The 25,188-nt window shown below is 46.8% G+C and overlaps 8 protein-coding genes and 1 pseudogene across 9 annotated transcripts; all 9 read left to right on the top strand.

The window, feature by feature from the left end:
• Positions 1-756: 756 nt before the first annotated feature.
• On the top strand, positions 757-2,154 carry LOC123003091 (uncharacterized). The gene is made up of 4 exons (XM_044394564.2): positions 757-1,010; positions 1,072-1,166; positions 1,223-1,292; positions 1,414-2,154. The coding sequence occupies exons 1-4, from the start codon at positions 954-956 to the stop codon at positions 1,876-1,878; spliced, it is 687 nt and encodes a 228-aa protein (XP_044250499.1). The 5' UTR covers positions 757-953; the 3' UTR covers positions 1,879-2,154.
• Positions 2,155-2,485: 331 nt separating this feature from the next.
• On the top strand, positions 2,486-6,642 carry LOC123003082 (ATP-dependent RNA helicase DDX54-like). The gene is made up of 6 exons (XM_044394555.2): positions 2,486-2,596; positions 2,652-3,195; positions 3,249-4,003; positions 4,071-4,346; positions 4,404-5,317; positions 6,503-6,642. The coding sequence occupies exons 1-5, from the start codon at positions 2,594-2,596 to the stop codon at positions 5,301-5,303; spliced, it is 2,478 nt and encodes an 825-aa protein (XP_044250490.1). The 5' UTR covers positions 2,486-2,593; the 3' UTR covers positions 5,304-5,317; positions 6,503-6,642.
• Positions 6,617-7,901, top strand: LOC123003088 (uncharacterized). The gene is made up of 4 exons (XM_044394561.2): positions 6,617-6,757; positions 6,819-6,913; positions 6,970-7,039; positions 7,161-7,901. The coding sequence occupies exons 1-4, from the start codon at positions 6,701-6,703 to the stop codon at positions 7,623-7,625; spliced, it is 687 nt and encodes a 228-aa protein (XP_044250496.1). The 5' UTR covers positions 6,617-6,700; the 3' UTR covers positions 7,626-7,901.
• Positions 7,902-8,232: 331 nt separating this feature from the next.
• Positions 8,233-12,389, top strand: LOC123003086 (ATP-dependent RNA helicase DDX54-like). The gene is made up of 6 exons (XM_044394558.2): positions 8,233-8,343; positions 8,399-8,942; positions 8,996-9,750; positions 9,818-10,093; positions 10,151-11,064; positions 12,250-12,389. Exons 1-5 carry the CDS (start codon positions 8,341-8,343, stop codon positions 11,048-11,050), a joined length of 2,478 nt encoding a protein of 825 aa, XP_044250493.1. The 5' UTR covers positions 8,233-8,340; the 3' UTR covers positions 11,051-11,064; positions 12,250-12,389.
• LOC123003106 (uncharacterized) lies at positions 12,364-13,977 on the top strand. Of its 2 annotated transcripts, XM_070214762.1 has the most exons (5): positions 12,364-12,504; positions 12,566-12,660; positions 12,717-12,786; positions 12,908-13,327; positions 13,899-13,977. In XM_070214762.1, exons 1-5 carry the CDS (start codon positions 12,448-12,450, stop codon positions 13,938-13,940), a joined length of 684 nt encoding a protein of 227 aa, XP_070070863.1. In that variant the 5' UTR covers positions 12,364-12,447; the 3' UTR covers positions 13,941-13,977. The 2 variants fall into 2 exon arrangements, with proteins under 2 accessions (XP_070070863.1, XP_070070862.1); XM_070214761.1 differs by lacking the exon at positions 13,899-13,977 and having other exon boundaries at positions 12,908-13,738.
• LOC123003081 (ATP-dependent RNA helicase DDX54-like) lies at positions 13,930-18,054 on the top strand. The gene is made up of 6 exons (XM_044394553.2): positions 13,930-14,008; positions 14,064-14,607; positions 14,661-15,415; positions 15,483-15,758; positions 15,816-16,729; positions 17,915-18,054. The coding sequence occupies exons 1-5, from the start codon at positions 14,006-14,008 to the stop codon at positions 16,713-16,715; spliced, it is 2,478 nt and encodes an 825-aa protein (XP_044250488.1). The 5' UTR covers positions 13,930-14,005; the 3' UTR covers positions 16,716-16,729; positions 17,915-18,054.
• LOC123003105 (uncharacterized) lies at positions 18,029-19,232 on the top strand. The gene is made up of 4 exons (XM_070214760.1): positions 18,029-18,169; positions 18,231-18,325; positions 18,382-18,451; positions 18,573-19,232. The coding sequence occupies exons 1-4, from the start codon at positions 18,113-18,115 to the stop codon at positions 19,038-19,040; spliced, it is 690 nt and encodes a 229-aa protein (XP_070070861.1). The 5' UTR covers positions 18,029-18,112; the 3' UTR covers positions 19,041-19,232.
• A 312-nt stretch (positions 19,233-19,544) lies between these two features.
• Positions 19,545-22,379, top strand: LOC123003083 (ATP-dependent RNA helicase DDX54-like; annotated as a pseudogene).
• Positions 22,380-23,579: 1,200 nt separating this feature from the next.
• On the top strand, positions 23,580-25,067 carry LOC123003104 (uncharacterized). Its single transcript, XM_070214763.1, has 4 exons — positions 23,580-23,833; positions 23,895-23,989; positions 24,046-24,115; positions 24,237-25,067. Exons 1-4 carry the CDS (start codon positions 23,777-23,779, stop codon positions 24,702-24,704), a joined length of 690 nt encoding a protein of 229 aa, XP_070070864.1. The 5' UTR covers positions 23,580-23,776; the 3' UTR covers positions 24,705-25,067.
• The last annotated feature ends 121 nt before the right edge of the window (positions 25,068-25,188 follow it).

Genomic DNA, 25,188 nt, shown 5'->3' on the forward strand with positions numbered 1-25,188 from the left:
GATGTAATGTACACAGGATATCAAACGCAGGAAATGCGGAAGCCTTTTAAACTCGGGTTTTTCCGCCCTTGATGACTGATTTACCAAAGCGTTAGAAAGCATTTAAAAAGTCAGAGGTCTGACATGCTCCTTTAATACGGGTCTATAGTGTAAATAATGGACCCATGTGAAATTACGCCATCTGACTGGTCTCTTTTCGAACATGACCCAAATAGGACATGGTCTGTGAGTCCGACCTATGTGCGTGCCGCGGGATGTGTCACGGGGTGTGTTTACCACGTGCAGGCCAGGTATTCGATTTCGGGCTCACCATAGGGCGCTCCCGCGTCCGATGACACGCACATCCCTTGCGTGCCCTAAGCAAACCCTCTGCACACCGGGAGCAGGCCTTTGCTCTGCTGCGTGCGCACACCCAAAAATAAGGAGAACTGCCTTCATTAATCCATCTTGTTCTGAGTTCGGGAAGATCCTCGAACTGTGTTGTGCGCAGCCACCACCCATGTAGCAGCAATTGCAATAAGCGCTTTGCTGCTGCTGCCCGCAGATGGTCGAGTAATTGATTATTAAAATTTATTGATAAGGAATCAATTGGTCTGCCTTTTCCCTCACCCGTGCGGAAGAAATGACTTGACATATTTTACCTAAGCTGCGTATGCCAGGTCCTGTTTAAGAGAAGATTCCACACTAAATCCAGCTTTTATTTACTTTACGCCCACTCCTGCCGGGACTGATTTAATTTTTGTTTTCATCCACAGAGATAATTGGCTGTTCATGGGAAAATAATATAAATCGCCTCCCAGAAATAAAACACTCAAAATATTTGTTCAGTACAGTTCGACAGTCCCCCACTGGACTTAGGATTTAAAAAGTGTTTTTTTAAAAATACACGATGAAATGCGTGAAGTACGACATGTTTGATATGTGTGAATAACTCTCCTCCCCAGAAGATTCGCATGAATGTCATTAAGCAAAAGGATCTTCCGTCTCCAGCGGGGGTTACCAAGAACAAGGTATTTATTTTGGTATTTTTTCTCGCACATTTCTACAGTAAAATCTATTTATTATTTACAGAATATACGCATAATCTCGTTGACTGATTTCAAGAAGCTCTGCGGATCAGACAATCAAACAAAGTCTCTACAAAAAATACCCGCATCGTTGGCAAGGTATGTGGTTTAATTAATTTCGGCCGACTTCTATACAATTTTTCTCCCCTCGACAGCTCTGGAATGGTACGCCAGCTACCCGATGGCACCAAGCTAGTCAACATGCGCCAGCTGCAGGCTCGACAGGTTTGTAGTACTCACTTCACTTGGCTAGTTTTGTAGATATCTTTCCCTAATGGGCATTTAGTTTTTATCTCAGAAAATGTACAAAAAACTAAAATACAGTTGCCGTTTTCTTTTTTTCTAGCTAAAGCTCCCGTCCCTGCAAAGACCCTTGGAGCCCACCACCATATTAGAAGAGTCCCAGGGTCTGAACGAACCCGTGGCCCTACCTACACTGCCCGCGAACCATCCCGCGTCCAGTAGTTCGCTCAGGGGACAAGTAGGCACCGTGCAAACGATACAGCTGCGTCCTTCACTTTCGGCAGGATCTGGACAGGTGCCAACGAACAACGGGGTGACAGCCGGCAAACCATTTGTTAGTGCGACAAAGCTGACCTCGGCGAAATCTCCGAACGTGATGCCAATCCTAACGTCTTCCGAGATTTGTCGTCAGCTGCATGAGCTGCGGCGCCAAAACGAAGAACTGCGCCGGCGGGCAGACTCCTTTCAGCGGGAGAAAGAGGAGATGCTGAGGCGCATCGACCGCCTGGAGCAGATGGTGTTGGTTCGAGAGTCTGAGGCGGACATGGATTTCGGGGACGACGGTTAACTAGAGCTAAGATAGGATTATTGTACATACGTTAAGGTACGTTTAAGGAAAAGTTATTCATATACCGATAAGTGCATTCGTTAACCGCTCAGTAAGCGGAGGATTTCATAACATTTTATATCAGAACCGTATTAACACAAACGTTAAAAGTAACTGCAACAAATTCTAACTGCTGACTGCAGGTTAGGACAGTTAGCTATCTACCTTAAAATGCATTTTTAGTTGACTATTAAGAACCGATTTTGCATAATTTAATAAATCTTTTAAAAAAACTAAGAGTTTAAATTTGAAATTTGAAACTGAAAAGCAAGCAGTGCTGCAGTTAGGTGCATTTCGTAAATCGACTCATTTTCTCGTCAGCTCAGAGTGCGTGATCAATTTGTAGTATTTTTTAGTATTACCCCGAAAATAGTAAAATAAAAACAAATACCGAGAAAACAACCAAAACCTTCTGCCCTGTTTAAATTCCACTGCAATTCATGCGCACTGTTAAAATTCCACTCCATTACACACTGTTAACGGCCATACGAAAAGCACTCAATGCAGCTGTTAGCGCTTAACAGAGCTTAAACAGAATTCCAGTCGACTCATTTTCTCGTCAACCCAGCTCAGAGGGATTTTTAGTATTTTTAGTATCACCCCGAAGTAAAACAAAAACAAATACCGAAAAAAAAACAAGATATCTGCACGTGTTTTGTTTAGGCAAAACAAAAAAATGGTAAGATTCGGTAAAGTTGCTTCGGATTAATATTAATAGTTGTGCGAATTGCCAGGGCAAAAAGCCAGCAGATGAAATACCCGGGTTCCCGTCGCTGGAGGGCGTGGGCGGATCTGGAGGCGACGACATCCTCAAGTCCAAGCCCAAATCGAAGAAGAGCGGAGGATTCCAGTCGATGGGTCTTGGCTTTGAGCTCATCAAGGGAATCACGAAGCGGGGATACAAGGTGCCGACTCCCATCCAGCGGAAGACGATTCCCTTGATCTTGGAGGGCCGCGATGTGGTGGCCATGGCCAAGACGGGCTCCGGCAAAACGGCCTGCTTCCTGATTCCCCTCTTCGAGAAGCTGCAGCGGCGCGAGCCCACAAAGGGAGCCCGTGCGCTTATATTGTCCCCAACACGCGAGCTGGCGGTGCAAACGTACAAGTTCATCAAGGAGCTGGGCCGCTTCATGGAGCTGAAGACTATTCTGGTTCTTGGTGGCGACTCCATGGACTCGCAGTTCTCGGCCATACACACCTGCCCCGACGTCATTGTAGCCACGCCAGGCCGTTTTCTCCACTTGTGTGTGGAAATGGACTTAAAGCTGAACTCCATAGGTGAGATCAAAGTTCCAAGACCTAAAAACAAGGACTAATGTTTTCGTTTTCAGAGTACGTGGTGTTCGATGAGGCCGACAGACTTTTCGAGATGGGCTTCGGCGAGCAGCTTAACGAAACGCTGCACAGACTGCCGTCCTCCCGTCAGATGGTCATGTTCTCGGCCACTCTGCCGAAGCTCTTGGTGGACTTTGCCCGCGCAGGCCTGAACGACCCAGTTCTAATTCGTTTGGACGTCGAGTCCAAGCTCCCGGACGCACTGGCTCTAAAGTTTCTGTACTGCCGACCGGACGACCGCTACACAGCTCTCGTGGTTCTCCTTAAGTACGTTATCCCTGTGGAGTCGCAGACCGTGGTGTTTGCCGGCACACAGCACCATGTAGAACTTATTTCGTACATCCTCACCGAGGCTGGCATCTCTAATGCGTCGGTCTACTCTAGCCTGGACCCGGCTGCCCGAAAAATAAACACCGCCAAGTTTGTGAACAAGAAGGTTTCCGTGTTAATCGTCACAGACGTAGCCGCCCGCGGAATCGACATTCCCAGCTTGGACTTTGTTGTGAACCTCCATTTTCCGGGTAAACCGAAGCTGTTTGTGCATCGGGTGGGTCGTTGCGCAAGAGCAGGTCGCACAGGGACCGCGTACTCTATATTTTCCACAGACGACACAGCTCATCTACTGGATCTGCACTTGTTCTTAAACAGGCCATTCAATATAAACGACAGCGCGGCAATGGGAACCATTCCGCAAGATTTGCTCGAGGAGGAGCATCTCACAGTGACGGATATTAAAAAGAGCCACCACATTGTAAGTAGATCTAATAGTTTGCTGTCGATTTCTAATAATTTGAGAAATATTTAAAAACTGTTTACAGGCTGGAGTATTGCGCACCAGCGAAAACGCTTACAAAAAATACTTGAGTTCCCGACCTGTTGCCTCCACTGATGCCAATGCGCGCGTGAAGAAAATTAAGTTCTTTGCGCTGAAACCGCTGGAGGATTTCTTCACAGCTGCTCCCGCACTGGCTCAGGCTGCTGAAGTTAATGGACAACTGACAGAATCGCAGGCAAAGGTGGCTGCAGACGAGCGCAAGTTGCAGGAGGACAAGCACGATATACTGGTCAAAATGCGTAGTTTCCGACCAGGTGGCGTAAGTTTATCATGGCATTTATGTCAACACTTTTCTAATCGATTGTGGGGCTTTCAGACCGTTTTTGAACTTAACACCACGCAAAAGTCCACTCAGTTTATTGTAATGAAGGAGAAACGGAATCAGCACGCGGAAGTGATTCAAAAGTTCAGGCAGCAGCGCGCAGACGAGGACATCGACGAGGCGAAGAAAATGGCGGAGGAGCAAAGTCCAAGCCTAGCCAGGATGCCAACTGCCGACGAGGAAGCCATTAGCAGTACATTCAATAAAGTCGTTGCGCCCAAGAGGCTCCAAAACATGGACGCACTTTACAAGGATAAGACCAAGAGGAAGAAGCGCAAGATTAACAGCAAGGACGAGGAGCACTACGTGCCTTATCAATCGGCGGACAAGCATACGGAGGATGGCCTGGCCATCAACACCTTTGAGCGTCAGGCGCAGAACGCCGAGTTCTCTGTGTCAGACCGCAATTCTGCCCAGGACGTAAAACACAAGCCAGGGCTTAAGAAGTGGGACCGTATCAAGAAGAAGATGGTCTCAGTGCAGGATCCCCGAGCCAACAAGATTCGGACCGAGTCCGGTGCATGGATTCCTGCTTCGTTTAAGACGGGTCGTTATACTGAATGGAAGGAGAAGTCCAAGATTGAGGACCAGCTTCAGCGTGAAAACGCAGGCAGTGACGATGACAACGCCAAGCCTCTGAGCCACGCCCAGCGGTATCCGGTCAGTCGCCATGCGCGGCACAACGTAAAGCTGGAACTTAAGAAACGTCTTACCGGAAACGACAAGGAGATGCGGCGCCCCGAGCAGATTGTCAAGTCACGCATGCGACTGGAGTTTATTAAAAAGCGCAACGAGGACAACGCGGAGCGGAAAAACGAGAACCGCAAGCGCAGTATGCGGAAAAATCAGCGTCCAAAAGCTCAATCAACTGGTGGGCCCAGGAAACGGAAGTAGGAGTTTCCACAAAGGTTAGTAGCACAACGTTAAGCCGATTTGGTTAGGTTTTGTGTGGAAATTGTGGTTAAATGGAGTGTGGCATAGACTAGGCTAAGGCAAACAGTCAGTTAATTCGTTCTGCCGTGACATTTTATTTAATTATCTTTTCTAAGCAAACTGTTACGTCCCTAAGCCTAAATGAGTCTTAGTTATTTGTGAAGTTGGGGGAAGCGAAAAACTGTAAATAACTATTAAAAATACACTGAAGTGATTTCACAGGCCAAATCCGATCCGATCCTTGTCTGTCAAGCAAAGCCATTAGAGCTCTATGGAAATGTCGCTTCCGTTCAACTTCGGGTGGTTGCCGCATTGAAAGACAAAGTCAAGACATAATCTGGGTATCAAGACTCATATTGGGTATTTGGGTAAATTTTCTTTTAGATTTATGAAGGGTTTCAAGTGGATGTAATGTACACAGGATATCAAACGCAGGAAATGCGGAAGCCTTTTAAACTCGGGTTTTTCCGCCCTTGATGACTGATTTACCAAAGCGTTAGAAAGCATTTAAAAAGTCAGAGGTCTGACATGCTCCTTTAATACGGGTCTATAGTGTAAATAATGGACCCATGTGAAATTACGCCATCTGACTGGTCTCTTTTCGAACATGACCCAAATAGGACATGGTCTGTGAGTCCGACCTATGTGCGTGCCGCGGGATGTGTCACGGGGTGTGTTTACCACGTGCAGGCCAGGTATTCGATTTCGGGCTCACCATAGGGCGCTCCCGCGTCCGATGACACGCACATCCCTTGCGTGCCCTAAGCAAACCCTCTGCACACCGGGAGCAGGCCTTTGCTCTGCTGCGTGCGCACACCCAAAAATAAGGAGAACTGCCTTCATTAATCCATCTTGTTCTGAGTTCGGGAAGATCCTCGAACTGTGTTGTGCGCAGCCACCACCCATGTAGCAGCAATTGCAATAAGCGCTTTGCTGCTGCTGCCCGCAGATGGTCGAGTAATTGATTATTAAAATTTATTGATAAGGAATCAATTGGTCTGCCTTTTCCCTCACCCGTGCGGAAGAAATGACTTGACATATTTTACCTAAGCTGCGTATGCCAGGTCCTGTTTAAGAGAAGATTCCACACTAAATCCAGCTTTTATTTACTTTACGCCCACTCCTGCCGGGACTGATTTAATTTTTGTTTTCATCCACAGAGATAATTGGCTGTTCATGGGAAAATAATATAAATCGCCTCCCAGAAATAAAACACTCAAAATATTTGTTCAGTACAGTTCGACAGTCCCCCACTGGACTTAGGATTTAAAAAGTGTTTTTTTAAAAATACACGATGAAATGCGTGAAGTACGACATGTTTGATATGTGTGAATAACTCTCCTCCCCAGAAGATTCGCATGAATGTCATTAAGCAAAAGGATCTTCCGTCTCCAGCGGGGGTTACCAAGAACAAGGTATTTATTTTGGTATTTTTTCTCGCACATTTCTACAGTAAAATCTATTTATTATTTACAGAATATACGCATAATCTCGTTGACTGATTTCAAGAAGCTCTGCGGATCAGACAATCAAACAAAGTCCCTACAAAAAATACCCGCATCGTTGGCAAGGTATGTGGTTTAATTAATTTCGGCCGACTTCTATACAATTTTTCTCCCCTCGACAGCTCTGGAATGGTACGCCAGCTACCCGATGGCACCAAGCTAGTCAACATGCGCCAGCTGCAGGCTCGACAGGTTTGTAGTACTCACTTCACTTGGCTAGTTTTGTAGATATCTTTCCCTAATGGGCATTTAGTTTTTATCTCAGAAAATGTACAAAAAACTAAAATACAGTTGCCGTTTTCTTTTTTTCTAGCTAAAGCTCCCGTCCCTGCAAAGACCCTTGGAGCCCACCACCATATTAGAAGAGTCCCAGGGTCTGAACGAACCCGTGGCCCTACCTACACTGCCCGCGAACCATCCCGCGTCCAGTAGTTCGCTCAGGGGACAAGTAGGCACCGTGCAAACGATACAGCTGCGTCCTTCACTTTCGGCAGGATCTGGACAGGTGCCAACGAACAACGGGGTGACAGCCGGCAAACCATTTGTTAGTGCGACAAAGCTGACCTCGGCGAAATCTCCGAACGTGATGCCAATCCTAACGTCTTCCGAGATTTGTCGTCAGCTGCATGAGCTGCGGCGCCAAAACGAAGAACTGCGCCGGCGGGCAGACTCCTTTCAGCGGGAGAAAGAGGAGATGCTGAGGCGCATCGACCGCCTGGAGCAGATGGTGTTGGTTCGAGAGTCTGAGGCGGACATGGATTTCGGGGACGACGGTTAACTAGAGCTAAGATAGGATTATTGTACATACGTTAAGGTACGTTTAAGGAAAAGTTATTCATATACCGATAAGTGCATTCGTTAACCGCTCAGTAAGCGGAGGATTTCATAACATTTTATATCAGAACCGTATTAACACAAACGTTAAAAGTAACTGCAACAAATTCTAACTGCTGACTGCAGGTTAGGACAGTTAGCTATCTACCTTAAAATGCATTTTTAGTTGACTATTAAGAACCGATTTTGCATAATTTAATAAATCTTTTAAAAAAACTAAGAGTTTAAATTTGAAATTTGAAACTGAAAAGCAAGCAGTGCTGCAGTTAGGTGCATTTCGTAAATCGACTCATTTTCTCGTCAGCTCAGAGTGCGTGATCAATTTGTAGTATTTTTTAGTATTACCCCGAAAATAGTAAAATAAAAACAAATACCGAGAAAACAACCAAAACCTTCTGCCCTGTTTAAATTCCACTGCAATTCATGCGCACTGTTAAAATTCCACTCCATTACACACTGTTAACGGCCATACGAAAAGCACTCAATGCAGCTGTTAGCGCTTAACAGAGCTTAAACAGAATTCCAGTCGACTCATTTTCTCGTCAACCCAGCTCAGAGGGATTTTTAGTATTTTTAGTATCACCCCGAAGTAAAACAAAAACAAATACCGAAAAAAAAACAAGATATCTGCACGTGTTTTGTTTAGGCAAAACAAAAAAATGGTAAGATTCGGTAAAGTTGCTTCGGATTAATATTAATAGTTGTGCGAATTGCCAGGGCAAAAAGCCAGCAGATGAAATACCCGGGTTCCCGTCGCTGGAGGGCGTGGGCGGATCTGGAGGCGACGACATCCTCAAGTCCAAGCCCAAATCGAAGAAGAGCGGAGGATTCCAGTCGATGGGTCTTGGCTTTGAGCTCATCAAGGGAATCACGAAGCGGGGATACAAGGTGCCGACTCCCATCCAGCGGAAGACGATTCCCTTGATCTTGGAGGGCCGCGATGTGGTGGCCATGGCCAAGACGGGCTCCGGCAAAACGGCCTGCTTCCTGATTCCCCTCTTCGAGAAGCTGCAGCGGCGCGAGCCCACAAAGGGAGCCCGTGCGCTTATATTGTCCCCAACACGCGAGCTGGCGGTGCAAACGTACAAGTTCATCAAGGAGCTGGGCCGCTTCATGGAGCTGAAGACTATTCTGGTTCTTGGTGGCGACTCCATGGACTCGCAGTTCTCGGCCATACACACCTGCCCCGACGTCATTGTAGCCACGCCAGGCCGTTTTCTCCACTTGTGTGTGGAAATGGACTTAAAGCTGAACTCCATAGGTGAGATCAAAGTTCCAAGACCTAAAAACAAGGACTAATGTTTTCGTTTTCAGAGTACGTGGTGTTCGATGAGGCCGACAGACTTTTCGAGATGGGCTTCGGCGAGCAGCTTAACGAAACGCTGCACAGACTGCCGTCCTCCCGTCAGATGGTCATGTTCTCGGCCACTCTGCCGAAGCTCTTGGTGGACTTTGCCTGCGCAGGCCTGAACGACCCAGTTCTAATTCGTTTGGACGTCGAGTCCAAGCTCCCGGACGCACTGGCTCTAAAGTTTCTGTACTGCCGACCGGACGACCGCTACACAGCTCTCGTGGTTCTCCTTAAGTACGTTATCCCTGTGGAGTCGCAGACCGTGGTGTTTGCCGGCACACAGCACCATGTGGAACTTATTTCGTACATCCTCACCGAGGCTGGCATCTCTAATGCGTCGGTCTACTCTAGCCTGGACCCGGCTGCCCGAAAAATAAACACCGCCAAGTTTGTGAACAAGAAGGTTTCCGTGTTAATCGTCACAGACGTAGCCGCCCGCGGAATCGACATTCCCAGCTTGGACTTTGTTGTGAACCTCCATTTTCCGGGTAAACCGAAGCTGTTTGTGCATCGGGTGGGTCGTTGCGCAAGAGCAGGTCGCACAGGGACCGCGTACTCTATATTTTCCACAGACGACACAGCTCATCTACTGGATCTGCACTTGTTCTTAAACAGGCCATTCAATATAAACGACAGCGCGGCAATGGGAACCATTCCGCAAGATTTGCTCGAGGAGGAGCATCTCACAGTGACGGATATTAAAAAGAGCCACCACATTGTAAGTAGATCTAATAGTTTGCTGTCGATTTCTAATAATTTGAGAAATATTTAAAAACTGTTTACAGGCTGGAGTATTGCGCACCAGCGAAAACGCTTACAAAAAATACTTGAGTTCCCGACCTGTTGCCTCCACTGATGCCAATGCGCGCGTGAAGAAAATTAAGTTCTTTGCGCTGAAACCGCTGGAGGATTTCTTCACAGCTGCTCCCGCACTGGCTCAGGCTGCTGAAGTTAATGGACAACTGACAGAATCGCAGGCAAAGGTGGCTGCAGACGAGCGCAAGTTGCAGGAGGACAAGCACGATATACTGGTCAAAATGCGTAGTTTCCGACCAGGTGGCGTAAGTTTATCATGGCATTTATGTCAACACTTTTCTAATCGATTGTGGGGCTTTCAGACCGTTTTTGAACTTAACACCACGCAAAAGTCCACTCAGTTTATTGTAATGAAGGAGAAACGGAATCAGCACGCGGAAGTGATTCAAAAGTTCAGGCAGCAGCGCGCAGACGAGGACATCGACGAGGCGAAGAAAATGGCGGAGGAGCAAAGTCCAAGCCTAGCCAGGATGCCAACTGCCGACGAGGAAGCCATTAGCAGTACATTCAATAAAGTCGTTGCGCCCAAGAGGCTCCAAAACATGGACGCACTTTACAAGGATAAGACCAAGAGGAAGAAGCGCAAGATTAACAGCAAGGACGAGGAGCACTACGTGCCTTATCAATCGGCGGACAAGCATACGGAGGATGGCCTGGCCATCAACACCTTTGAGCGTCAGGCGCAGAACGCCGAGTTCTCTGTGTCAGACCACAATTCTGCCCAGGACGTAAAACACAAGCCAGGGCTTAAGAAGTGGGACCGTATCAAGAAGAAGATGGTCTCAGTGCAGGATCCCCGAGCCAACAAGATTCGGACCGAGTCCGGTGCATGGATTCCTGCTTCGTTTAAGACGGGTCGTTATACTGAATGGAAGGAGAAGTCCAAGATTGAGGACCAGCTTCAGCGTGAAAACGCAGGCAGTGACGATGACAACGCCAAGCCTCTGAGCCACGCCCAGCGGTATCCGGTCAGTCGCCATGCGCGGCACAACGTAAAGCTGGAACTTAAGAAACGTCTTACCGGAAACGACAAGGAGATGCGGCGCCCCGAGCAGATTGTCAAGTCATGCATGCGACTGGAGTTTATTAAAAAGCGCAACGAGGACAACGCGGAGCGGAAAAACGAGAACCGCAAGCGCAGTATGCGGAAAAATCAGCGTCCAAAAGCTCAATCAACTGGTGGGCCCAGGAAACGGAAGTAGGAGTTTCCACAAAGGTTAGTAGCACAACGTTAAGCCGATTTGGTTAGGTTTTGTGTGGAAATTGTGGTTAAATGGAGTGTGGCATAGACTAGGCTAAGGCAAACAGTCAGTTAATTCGTTCTGCCGTGACATTTTATTTAATTATCTTTTCTAAGCAAACTGTTACGTCCCTAAGCCTAAATGAGTCTTGTTTATTTGTGAAGTTGGGGGAAGCGAAAAACTGTAAATAACTATTAAAAATACACTGAAGTGATTTCACAGGCCAAATCCGATCCGATCCTTGTCTGTCAAGCAAAGCCATTAGAGCTCTATGGAAATGTCGCTTCCGTTCAACTTCGGGTGGTTGCCGCATTGAAAGACAAAGTCAAGACATAATCTGGGTATCAAGACTCATATTGGGTATTTGGGTAAATTTTCTTTTAGATTTATGAAGGGTTTCAAGTGGATGTAATGTACACAGGATATCAAACGCAGGAAATGCGGAAGCCTTTTAAACTCGGGTTTTTCCGCCCTTGATGACTGATTTACCAAAGCGTTAGAAAGCATTTAAAAAGTCAGAGGTCTGACATGCTCCTTTAATACGGGTCTATAGTGTAAATAATGGACCCATGTGAAATTACGCCATCTGACTGGTCTCTTTTCGAACATGACCCAAATAGGACATGGTCTGTGAGTCCGACCTATGTGCGTGCCGCGGGATGTGTCACGGGGTGTGTTTACCACGTGCAGGCCAGGTATTCGATTTCGGGCTCACCATAGGGCGCTCCCGCGTCCGATGACACGCACATCCCTTGCGTGCCCTAAGCAAACCCTCTGCACACCGGGAGCAGGCCTTTGCTCTGCTGCGTGCGCACACCCAAAAATAAGGAGAACTGCCTTCATTAATCCATCTTGTTCTGAGTTCGGGAAGATCCTCGAACTGTGTTGTGCGCAGCCACCACCCATGTAGCAGCAATTGCAATAAGCGCTTTGCTGCTGCTGCCCGCAGATGGTCGAGTAATTGATTATTAAAATTTATTGATAAGGAATCAATTGGTCTGCCTTTTCCCTCACCCGTGCGGAAGAAATGACTTGACATATTTTACCTAAGCTGCGTATGCCAGGTCCTGTTTAAGAGAAGATTCCACACTAAATCCAGCTTTTATTTACTTTACGCCCACTCCTGCCGGGACTGATTTAATTTTTGTTTTCATCCACAGAGATAATTGGCTGTTCATGGGAAAATAATATAAATCGCCTCCCAGAAATAAAACACTCAAAATATTTGTTCAGTACAGTTCGACAGTCCCCCACTGGACTTAGGATTTAAAAAGTGTTTTTTTAAAAATACACGATGAAATGCGTGAAGTACGACATGTTTGATATGTGTGAATAACTCTCCTCCCCAGAAGATTCGCATGAATGTCATTAAGCAAAAGGATCTTCCGTCTCCAGCGGGGGTTACCAAGAACAAGGTATTTATTTTGGTATTTTTTCTCGCACATTTCTACAGTAAAATCTATTTATTATTTACAGAATATACGCATAATCTCGTTGACTGATTTCAAGAAGCTCTGCGGATCAGACAATCAAACAAAGTCCCTACAAAAAATACCCGCATCGTTGGCAAGGTATGTGGTTTAATTAATTTCGGCCGACTTCTATACAATTTTTCTCCCCTCGACAGCTCTGGAATGGTACGCCAGCTACCCGATGGCACCAAGCTAGTCAACATGCGCCAGCTGCAGGCTCGACAGGTTTGTAGTACTCACTTCACTTGGCTAGTTTTGTAGATATCTTTCCCTAATGGGCATTTAGTTTTTATCTCAGAAAATGTACAAAAAACTAAAATACAGTTGCCGTTTTCTTTTTTTCTAGCTAAAGCTCCCGTCCCTGCAAAGACCCTTGGAGCCCACCACCATATTAGAAGAGTCCCAGGGTCTGAACGAACCCGTGGCCCTACCTACACTGCCCGCGAACCATCCCGCGTCCAGTAGTTCGCTCAGGGGACAAGTAGGCACCGTGCAAACGATACAGCTGCGTCCTTCACTTTCGGCAGGATCTGGACAGGTGCCAACGAACAACGGGGTGACAGCCGGCAAACCATTTGTTAGTGCGACAAAGCTGACCTCGGCGAAATCTCCGAACGTGATGCCAATCCTAACGTCTTCCGAGATTTGTCGTCAGCTGCATGAGCTGCGGCGCCAAAACGAAGAACTGCGCCGGCGGGCAGACTCCTTTCAGCGGGAGAAAGAGGAGATGCTGAGGCGCATCGACCGCCTGGAGCAGATGGTTAAGGTACGTTTAAGGAAAAGTTATTCATATACCGATAAGTGCATTCGTTAACCGCTCAGTAAGCGGAGGATTTCATAACATTTTATATCAGAACCGTATTAACACAAACGTTAAAAGTAACTGCAACAAATTCTAACTGCTGACTGCAGGTTAGGACAGTTAGCTATCTACCTTAAAATGCATTTTTGGTTGACTATTAAGAACCGATTTTGCATAATTTAATAAATCTTTTAAAAAAACTAAGAGTTTAAATTTGAAATTTGAAACTGAAAAGCAAGCAGTGCTGCAGTTAGGTGCATTTCGTAAATCGACTCATTTTCTCGTCAGCTCAGAGTGCGTGATCAATTTGTAGTATTTTTTAGTATTACCCCGAAAATAGTAAAATAAAAACAAATACCGAGAAAACAACCAAAACCTTCTGCCCTGTTTAAATTCCACTGCAATTCATGCGCACTGTTAAAATTCCACTCCATTACACACTGTTAACGGCCATACGAAAAGCACTCAATGCAGCTGTTAGCGCTTAACAGAGCTTAAACAGAATTCCAGTCGACTCATTTTCTCGTCAACCCAGCTCAGAGGGATTTTTAGTATTTTTAGTATCACCCCGAAGTAAAACAAAAACAAATACCGAAAAAAAACAAGATATCTGCACGTGTTTTGTTTAGGCAAAACAAAAAAATGGTAAGATTCGGTAAAGTTGCTTCGGATTAATATTAATAGTTGTGCGAATTGCCAGGGCAAAAAGCCAGCAGATGAAATACCCGGGTTCCCGTCGCTGGAGGGCGTGGGCGGATCTGGAGGCGACGACATCCTCAAGTCCAAGCCCAAATCGAAGAAGAGCGGAGGATTCCAGTCGATGGGTCTTGGCTTTGAGCTCATCAAGGGAATCACGAAGCGGGGATACAAGGTGCCGACTCCCATCCAGCGGAAGACGATTCCCTTGATCTTGGAGGGCCGCGATGTGGTGGCCATGGCCAAGACGGGCTCCGGCAAAACGGCCTGCTTCCTGATTCCCCTCTTCGAGAAGCTGCAGCGGCGCGAGCCCACAAAGGGAGCCCGTGCGCTTATATTGTCCCCAACACGCGAGCTGGCGGTGCAAACGTACAAGTTCATCAAGGAGCTGGGCCGCTTCATGGAGCTGAAGACTATTCTGGTTCTTGGTGGCGACTCCATGGACTCGCAGTTCTCGGCCATACACACCTGCCCCGACGTCATTGTAGCCACGCCAGGCCGTTTTCTCCACTTGTGTGTGGAAATGGACTTAAAGCTGAACTCCATAGGTGAGATCAAAGTTCCAAGACCTAAAAACAAGGACTAATGTTTTCGTTTTCAGAGTACGTGGTGTTCGATGAGGCCGACAGACTTTTCGAGATGGGCTTCGGCGAGCAGCTTAACGAAACGCTGCACAGACTGCCGTCCTCCCGTCAGATGGTCATGTTCTCGGCCACTCTGCCGAAGCTCTTGGTGGACTTTGCCCGCGCAGGCCTGAACGACCCAGTTCTAATTCGTTTGGACGTCGAGTCCAAGCTCCCGGACGCACTGGCTCTAAAGTTTCTGTACTGCCGACCGGACGACCGCTACACAGCTCTCGTGGTTCTCCTTAAGTACGTTATCCCTGTGGAGTCGCAGACCGTGGTGTTTGCCGGCACACAGCACCATGTGGAACTTATTTCGTACATCCTCACCGAGGCTGGCATCTCTAATGCGTCGGTCTACTCTAGCCTGGACCCGGCTGCCCGAAAAATAAACACCGCCAAGTTTGTGAACAAGAAGGTTTCCGTGTTAATCGTCACAGACGTAGCCGCCCGCGGAATCGACATTCCCAGCTTGGACTTTGTTGTGAACCTCCATTTTCCGGGTAAACCGAAGCTGTTTGTGCATCGGGTGGGTCGTTGCGCAAGAGCAGGTCGCACAGGGACCGCGTACTCTATATTTTCCACAGACGACACAGCTCATCTACTGGATCTGCACTTGTTCTTAAACAGGCCATTCAATATAAACGACAGCGCGGCAATGGGAACCATTCCGCAAGATTTGCTCGAGGAGGAGCATCTCACAGTGACGGATATTAAAAAGAGCCACCACATTGTAAGTAGATCTAATAGTTTGCTGTCGATTTCTAATAATTTGAGAAATATTTAAAAACTGTTTACAGGCTGGAGTATTGCGCACCAGCGAAAACGCTTACAAAAAATACTTGAGTTCCCGACCTGTTGCCTCCACTGATGCCAATGCGCGCGTGAAGAAAATTAAGTTCTTTGCGCTGAAACCGCTGGAGGATTTCTTCACAGCTGCTCCCGCACTGGCTCAGGCTGCTGAAGTTAATGGACAACTGACAGAATCGCAGGCAAAGGTGGCTGCAGACGAGCGCAAGTTGCAGGAGGACAAGCACGATATACTGGTCAAAATGCGTAGTTTCCGACCAGGTGGCGTAAGTTTATCATGGCATTTATGTCAACACTTTTCTAATGGATTGTGGGGCTTTCAGACCGTTTTTGAACTTAACACCACGCAAAAGTCCACTCAGTTTATTGTAATGAAGGAGAAACGGAATCAGCACGCGGAAGTGATTCAAAAGTTCAGGCAGCAGCGCGCAGACGAGGACATCGACGAGGCGAAGAAAATGGCGGAGGAGCAAAGTCCAAGCCTAGCCAGGATGCCAACTGCCGACGAGGAAGCCATTAGCAGTACATTCAATAAAGTCGTTGCGCCCAAGAGGCTCCAAAACATGGACGCACTTTACAAGGATAAGACCAAGAGGAAGAAGCGCAAGATTAACAGCAAGGACGAGGAGCACTACGTGCCTTATCAATCGGCGGACAAGCATACGGAGGATGGCCTGGCCATCAACACCTTTGAGCGTCAGGCGCAGAACGCCGAGTTCTCTGTGTCAGACCACAATTCTGCCCAGGACGTAAAACACAAGCCAGGGCTTAAGAAGTGGGACCGTATCAAGAAGAAGATGGTCTCAGTGCAGGATCCCCGAGCCAACAAGATTCGGACCGAGTCCGGTGCATGGATTCCTGCTTCGTTTAAGACGGGTCGTTATACTGAATGGAAGGAGAAGTCCAAGATTGAGGACCAGCTTCAGCGTGAAAACGCAGGCAGTGACGATGACAACGCCAAGCCTCTGAGCCACGCCCAGCGGTATCCGGTCAGTCGCCATGCGCGGCACAACGTAAAGCTGGAACTTAAGAAACGTCTTACCGGAAACGACAAGGAGATGCGGCGCCCCGAGCAGATTGTCAAGTCACGCATGCGACTGGAGTTTATTAAAAAGCGCAACGAGGACAACGCGGAGCGGAAAAACGAGAACCGCAAGCGCAGTATGCGGAAAAATCAGCGTCCAAAAGCTCAATCAACTGGTGGGCCCAGGAAACGGAAGTAGGAGTTTCCACAAAGGTTAGTAGCACAACGTTAAGCCGATTTGGTTAGGTTTTGTGTGGAAATTGTGGTTAAATGGAGTGTGGCATAGACTAGGCTAAGGCAAACAGTCAGTTAATTCGTTCTGCCGTGACATTTTATTTAATTATCTTTTCTAAGCAAACTGTTACGTCCCTAAGCCTAAATGAGTCTTGTTTATTTGTGAAGTTGGGGGAAGCGAAAAACTGTAAATAACTATTAAAAATACACTGAAGTGATTTCACAGGCCAAATCCGATCCGATCCTTGTCTGTCAAGCAAAGCCATTAGAGCTCTATGGAAATGTCGCTTCCGTTCAACTTCGGGTGGTTGCCGCATTGAAAGACAAAGTCAAGACATAATCTGGGTATCAAGACTCATATTGGGTATTTGGGTAAATTTTCTTTTAGATTTATGAAGGGTTTCAAGTGGATGTAATGTACACAGGATATCAAACGCAGGAAATGCGGAAGCCTTTTAAACTCGGGTTTTTCCGCCCTTGATGACTGATTTACCAAAGCGTTAGAAAGCATTTAAAAAGTCAGAGGTCTGACATGCTCCTTTAATACGGGTCTATAGTGTAAATAATGGACCCATGTGAAATTACGCCATCTGACTGGTCTCTTTTCGAACATGACCCAAATAGGACATGGTCTGTGAGTCCGACCTATGTGCGTGCCGCGGGATGTGTCACGGGGTGTGTTTACCACGTGCAGGCCAGGTATTCGATTTCGGGCTCACCATAGGGCGCTCCCGCGTCCGATGACACGCACATCCCTTGCGTGCCCTAAGCAAACCCTCTGCACACCGGGAGCAGGCCTTTGCTCTGCTGCGTGCGCACACCCAAAAATAAGGAGAACTGCCTTCATTAATCCATCTTGTTCTGAGTTCGGGAAGATCCTCGAACTGTGTTGTGCGCAGCCACCACCCATGTAGCAGCAATTGCAATAAGCGCTTTGCTGCTGCTGCCCGCAGATGGTCGAGTAATTGATTATTAAAATTTATTGATAAGGAATCAATTGGTCTGCCTTTTCCCTCACCCGTGCGGAAGAAATGACTTGACATATTTTACCTAAGCTGCGTATGCCAGGTCCTGTTTAAGAGAAGATTCCACACTAAATCCAGCTTTTATTTACTTTACGCCCACTCCTGCCGGGACTGATTTAATTTTTGTTTTCATCCACAGAGATAATTGGCTGTTCATGGGAAAATAATATAAATCGCCTCCCAGAAATAAAACACTCAAAATATTTGTTCAGTACAGTTCGACAGTCCCCCACTGGACTTAGGATTTAAAAAGTGTTTTTTTAAAAATACACGATGAAATGCGTGAAGTACGACATGTTTGATATGTGTGAATAACTCTCCTCCCCAGAAGATTCGCATGAATGTCATTAAGCAAAAGGATCTTCCGTCTCCAGCGGGGGTTACCAAGAACAAGGTATTTATTTTGGTATTTTTTCTCGCACATTTCTACAGTAAAATCTATTTATTATTTACAGAATATACGCATAATCTCGTTGACTGATTTCAAGAAGCTCTGCGGATCAGACAATCAAACAAAGTCCCTACAAAAAATACCCGCATCGTTGGCAAGGTATGTGGTTTAATTAATTTCGGCCGACTTCTATACAATTTTTCTCCCCTCGACAGCTCTGGAATGGTACGCCAGCTACCCGATGGCACCAAGCTAGTCAACATGCGCCAGCTGCAGGCTCGACAGGTTTGTAGTACTCACTTCACTTGGCTAGTTTTGTAGATATCTTTCCCTAATGGGCATTTAGTTTTTATCTCAGAAAATGTACAAAAAACTAAAATACAGTTGCCGTTTTCTTTTTTTCTAGCTAAAGCTCCCGTCCCTGCAAAGACCCTTGGAGCCCACCACCATATTAGAAGAGTCCCAGGGTCTGAACGAACCCGTGGCCCTACCTACACTGCCCGCGAACCATCCCGCGTCCAGTAGTTCGCTCAGGGGACAAGTAGGCACCGTGCAAACGATACAGCTGCGTCCTTCACTTTCGGCAGGATCTGGACAGGTGCCAACGAACAACGGGGTGACAGCCGGCAAACCATTTGTTAGTGCGACAAAGCTGACCTCGGCGAAATCTCCGAACGTGATGCCAATCCTAACGTCTTCCGAGATTTGTCGTCAGCTGCATGAGCTGCGGCGCCAAAACGAAGAACTGCGCCGGCGGGCAGACTCCTTTCAGCGGGAGAAAGAGGAGATGCTGAGGCGCATCGACCGCCTGGAGCAGATGGTTAAGGTACGTTTAAGGAAAAGTTATTCATATACCGATAAGTGCATTCGTTAACCGCTCAGTAAGCGGAGGATTTCATAACATTTTATATCAGAACCGTATTAACACAAACGTTAAAAGTAACTGCAACAAATTCTAACTGCTGACTGCAGGTTAGGACAGTTAGCTATCTACCTTAAAATGCATTTTTAGTTGACTATTAAGAACCGATTTTGCATAATTTAATAAATCTTTTAAAAAAACTAAGAGTTTAAATTTGAAATTTGAAACTGAAAAGCAAGCAGTGCTGCAGTTAGGTGCATTTCGTAAATCGACTCATTTTCTCGTCAGCTCAGAGTGCGTGATCAATTTGTAGTATTTTTTAGTATTACCCCGAAAATAGTAAAATAAAAACAAATACCGAGAAAACAACCAAAACCTTCTGCCCTGTTTAAATTCCACTGCAATTCATGCGCACTGTTAAAATTCCACTCCATTACACACTGTTAACGGCCATACGAAAAGCACTCAATGCAGCTGTTAGCGCTTAACAGAGCTTAAACAGAATTCCAGTCGACTCATTTTCTCGTCAACCCAGCTCAGAGGGATTTTTAGTATTTTTAGTATCACCCCGAAGTAAAACAAAAACAAATACCGAAAAAAAAACAAGATATCTGCACGTGTTTTGTTTAGGCAAAACAAAAAAATGGTAAGATTCGGTAAAGTTGCTTCGGATTAATATTAATAGTTGTGCGAATTGCCAGGGCAAAAAGCCAGCAGATGAAATACCCGGGTTCCCGTCGCTGGAGGGCGTGGGCGGATCTGGAGGCGACGACATCCTCAAGTCCAAGCCCAAATCGAAGAAGAGCGGAGGATTCCAGTCGATGGGTCTTGGCTTTGAGCTCATCAAGGGAATCACGAAGCGGGGATACAAGGTGCCGACTCCCATCCAGCGGAAGACGATTCCCTTGATCTTGGAGGGCCGCGATGTGGTGGCCATGGCCAAGACGGGCTCCGGCAAAACGGCCTGCTTCCTGATTCCCCTCTTCGAGAAGCTGCAGCGGCGCGAGCCCACAAAGGGAGCCCGTGCGCTTATATTGTCCCCAACACGCGAGCTGGCGGTGCAAACGTACAAGTTCATCAAGGAGCTGGGCCGCTTCATGGAGCTGAAGACTATTCTGGTTCTTGGTGGCGACTCCATGGACTCGCAGTTCTCGGCCATACACACCTGCCCCGACGTCATTGTAGCCACGCCAGGCCGTTTTCTCCACTTGTGTGTGGAAATGGACTTAAAGCTGAACTCCATAGGTGAGATCAAAGTTCCAAGACCTAAAAACAAGGACTAATGTTTTCGTTTTCAGAGTACGTGGTGTTCGATGAGGCCGACAGACTTTTCGAGATGGGCTTCGGCGAGCAGCTTAACGAAACGCTGCACAGACTGCCGTCCTCCCGTCAGATGGTCATGTTCTCGGCCACTCTGCCGAAGCTCTTGGTGGACTTTGCCCGCGCAGGCCTGAACGACCCAGTTCTAATTCGTTTGGACGTCGAGTCCAAGCTCCCGGACGCACTGGCTCTAAAGTTTCTGTACTGCCGACCGGACGACCGCTACACAGCTCTCGTGGTTCTCCTTAAGTACGTTATCCCTGTGGAGTCGCAGACCGTGGTGTTTGCCGGCACACAGCACCATGTGGAACTTATTTCGTACATCCTCACCGAGGCTGGCATCTCTAATGCGTCGGTCTACTCTAGCCTGGACCCGGCTGCCCGAAAAATAAACACCGCCAAGTTTGTGAACAAGAAGGTTTCCGTGTTAATCGTCACAGACGTAGCCGCCCGCGGAATCGACATTCCCAGCTTGGACTTTGTTGTGAACCTCCATTTTCCGGGTAAACCGAAGCTGTTTGTGCATCGGGTGGGTCGTTGCGCAAGAGCAGGTCGCACAGGGACCGCGTACTCTATATTTTCCACAGACGACACAGCTCATCTACTGGATCTGCACTTGTTCTTAAACAGGCCATTCAATATAAACGACAGCGCGGCAATGGGAACCATTCCGCAAGATTTGCTCGAGGAGGAGCATCTCACAGTGACGGATATTAAAAAGAGCCACCACATTGTAAGTAGATCTAATAGTTTGCTGTCGATTTCTAATAATTTGAGAAATATTTAAAAACTGTTTACAGGCTGGAGTATTGCGCACCAGCGAAAACGCTTACAAAAAATACTTGAGTTCCCGACCTGTTGCCTCCACTGATGCCAATGCGCGCGTGAAGAAAATTAAGTTCTTTGCGCTGAAACCGCTGGAGGATTTCTTCACAGCTGCTCCCGCACTGGCTCAGGCTGCTGAAGTTAATGGACAACTGACAGAATCGCAGGCAAAGGTGGCTGCAGACGAGCGCAAGTTGCAGGAGGACAAGCACGATATACTGGTCAAAATGCGTAGTTTCCGACCAGGTGGCGTAAGTTTATCATGGCATTTATGTCAACACTTTTCTAATCGATTGTGGGGCTTTCAGACCGTTTTTGAACTTAACACCACGCAAAAGTCCACTCAGTTTATTGTAATGAAGGAGAAACGGAATCAGCACGCGGAAGTGATTCAAAAGTTCAGGCAGCAGCGCGCAGACGAGGACATCGACGAGGCGAAGAAAATGGCGGAGGAGCAAAGTCCAAGCCTAGCCAGGATGCCAACTGCCGACGAGGAAGCCATTAGCAGTACATTCAATAAAGTCGTTGCGCCCAAGAGGCTCCAAAACATGGACGCACTTTACAAGGATAAGACCAAGAGGAAGAAGCGCAAGATTAACAGCAAGGACGAGGAGCACTACGTGCCTTATCAATCGGCGGACAAGCATACGGAGGATGGCCTGGCCATCAACACCTTTGAGCGTCAGGCGCAGAACGCCGAGTTCTCTGTGTCAGACCGCAATTCTGCCCAGGACGTAAAACACAAGCCAGGGCTTAAGAAGTGGGACCGTATCAAGAAGAAGATGGTCTCAGTGCAGGATCCCCGAGCCAACAAGATTCGGACCGAGTCCGGTGCATGGATTCCTGCTTCGTTTAAGACGGGTCGTTATACTGAATGGAAGGAGAAGTCCAAGATTGAGGACCAGCTTCAGCGTGAAAACGCAGGCAGTGACGATGACAACGCCAAGCCTCTGAGCCACGCCCAGCGGTATCCGGTCAGTCGCCATGCGCGGCACAACGTAAAGCTGGAACTTAAGAAACGTCTTACCGGAAACGACAAGGAGATGCGGCGCCCCGAGCAGATTGTCAAGTCACGCATGCGACTGGAGTTTATTAAAAAGCGCAACGAGGACAACGCGGAGCGGAAAAACGAGAACCGCAAGCGCAGTATGCGGAAAACAGCGTCCAAAAGCTCAATCAACTGGTGGGCCCAGGAAACGGAAGTAGGAGTTTCCACAAAGGTTAGTAGCACAACGTTAAGCCGATTTGGTTAGGTTTTGTGTGGAAATTGTGGTTAAATGGAGTGTGGCATAGACTAGGCTAAGGCAAACAGTCAGTTAATTCGTTCTGCCGTGACATTTTATTTAATTATCTTTTCTAAGCAAACTGTTACGTCCCTAAGCCTAAATGAGTCTTAATTATTTGTGAAGTTGGGGGAAGCGAAAAACTGTAAATAACTATTAAAAATACACTGAAGTGATTTCACAGGCCAAATCCGATCCGATCCTTGTCTGTCAAGCAAAGCCATTAGAGCTCTATGGAAATGTCGCTTCCGTTCAACTTCGGGTGGTTGCCGCATTGAAAGACAAAGTCAAGACATAATCTGGGTATCAAGACTCATTTTGGGTATTTGGGTAAATTTTCTTTTAGATTTATGAAGGGTTTCAAGTGGATGTAATGTACACAGGATATCAAACGCAGGAAATGCGGAAGCCTTTTAAACTCGGGTTTTTCCGCCCTTGATGACTGATTTACCAAAGCGTTAGAAAGCATTTAAAAAGTCAGAGGTCTGACATGCTCCTTTAATACGGGTCTATAGTGTAAATAATGGACCCATGTGAAATTACGCCATCTGACTGGTCTCTTTTCGAACATGACCCAAATAGGACATGGTCTGTGAGTCCGACCTATGTGCGTGCCGCGGGATGTGTCACGGGGTGTGTTTACCACGTGCAGGCCAGGTATTCGATTTCGGGCTCACCATAGGGCGCTCCCGCGTCCGATGACACGCACATCCCTTGCGTGCCCTAAGCAAACCCTCTGCACACCGGGAGCAGGCCTTTGCTCTGCTGCGTGCGCACACCCAAAAATAAGGAGAACTGCCTTCATTAATCCATCTTGTTCTGAGTTCGGGAAGATCCTCGAACTGTGTTGTGCGCAGCCACCACCCATGTAGCAGCAATTGCAATAAGCGCTTTGCTGCTGCTGCCCGCAGATGGTCGAGTAATTGATTATTAAAATTTATTGATAAGGAATCAATTGGTCTGCCTTTTCCCTCACCCGTGCGGAAGAAATGACTTGACATATTTTACCTAAGCTGCGTATGCCAGGTCCTGTTTAAGAGAAGATTCCACACTAAATCCAGCTTTTATTTACTTTACGCCCACTCCTGCCGGGACTGATTTAATTTTTGTTTTCATCCACAGAGATAATTGGCTGTTCATGGGAAAATAATATAAATCGCCTCCCAGAAATAAAACACTCAAAATATTTGTTCAGTACAGTTCGACAGTCCCCCACTGGACTTAGGATTTAAAAAGTGTTTTTTTAAAAATACACGATGAAATGCGTGAAGTACGACATGTTTGATATGTGTGAATAACTCTCCTCCCCAGAAGATTCGCATGAATGTCATTAAGCAAAAGGATCTTCCGTCTCCAGCGGGGGTTACCAAGAACAAGGTATTTATTTTGGTATTTTTTCTCGCACATTTCTACAGTAAAATCTATTTATTATTTACAGAATATACGCATAATCTCGTTGACTGATTTCAAGAAGCTCTGCGGATCAGACAATCAAACAAAGTCCCTACAAAAAATACCCGCATCGTTGGCAAGGTATGTGGTTTAATTAATTTCGGCCGACTTCTATACAATTTTTCTCCCCTCGACAGCTCTGGAATGGTACGCCAGCTACCCGATGGCACCAAGCTAGTCAACATGCGCCAGCTGCAGGCTCGACAGGTTTGTAGTACTCACTTCACTTGGCTAGTTTTGTAGATATCTTTCCCTAATGGGCATTTAGTTTTTATCTCAGAAAATGTACAAAAAACTAAAATACAGTTGCCGTTTTCTTTTTTTCTAGCTAAAGCTCCCGTCCCTGCAAAGACCCTTGGAGCCCACCACCATATTAGAAGAGTCCCAGGGTCTGAACGAACCCGTGGCCCTACCTACACTGCCCGCGAACCATCCCGCGTCCAGTAGTTCGCTCAGGGGACAAGTAGGCACCGTGCAAACGATACAGCTGCGTCCTTCACTTTCGGCAGGATCTGGACAGGTGCCAACGAACAACGGGGTGACAGCCGGCAAACCATTTGTTAGTGCGACAAAGCTGACCTCGGCGAAATCTCCGAACGTGATGCCAATCCTAACGTCTTCCGAGATTTGTCGTCAGCTGCATGAGCTGCGGCGCCAAAACGAAGAACTGCGCCGGCGGGCAGACTCCTTTCAGCGGGAGAAAGAGGAGATGCTGAGGCGCATCGACCGCCTGGAGCAGATGGTTAAGGTACGTTTAAGGAAAAGTTATTCATATACCGATAAGTGCATTCGTTAACCGCTCAGTAAGCGGAGGATTTCATAACATTTTATATCAGAACCGTATTAACACAAACGTTAAAAGTAACTGCAACAAATTCTAACTGCTGACTGCAGGTTAGGACAATTAGCTATCTACCTTAAAATGCATTTTTAGTTGACTATTAAGAACCGATTTTGCATAATTTAATAAATCTTTTAAAAAAACTAAGAGTTTAAATTTGAAATTTGAAACTGAAAAGCAAGCAGTGCTGCAGTTAGGTGCATTTCGTAAATCGACTCATTTTCTCGTCAGCTCAGAGTGCGTGATCAATTTGTAGTATTTTTTAGTATTACCCCGAAAATAGTAAAATAAAAACAAATACCGAGAAAACAACCAAAACCTTCTGCCCTGTTTAAATTCCACTGCAATTCATGCGCACTGTTAAAATTCCACTCCATTACACACTGTTAACGGCCATACGAAAAGCACTCAATGCAGCTGTTAGCGCTTAACAGAGCTT

Source organism: Drosophila takahashii, chromosome 3L (genome assembly GCF_030179915.1).
Source record: "Drosophila takahashii strain IR98-3 E-12201 chromosome 3L, DtakHiC1v2, whole genome shotgun sequence".
Classification (NCBI taxonomy): domain Eukaryota; kingdom Metazoa; phylum Arthropoda; class Insecta; order Diptera; family Drosophilidae; genus Drosophila; species Drosophila takahashii.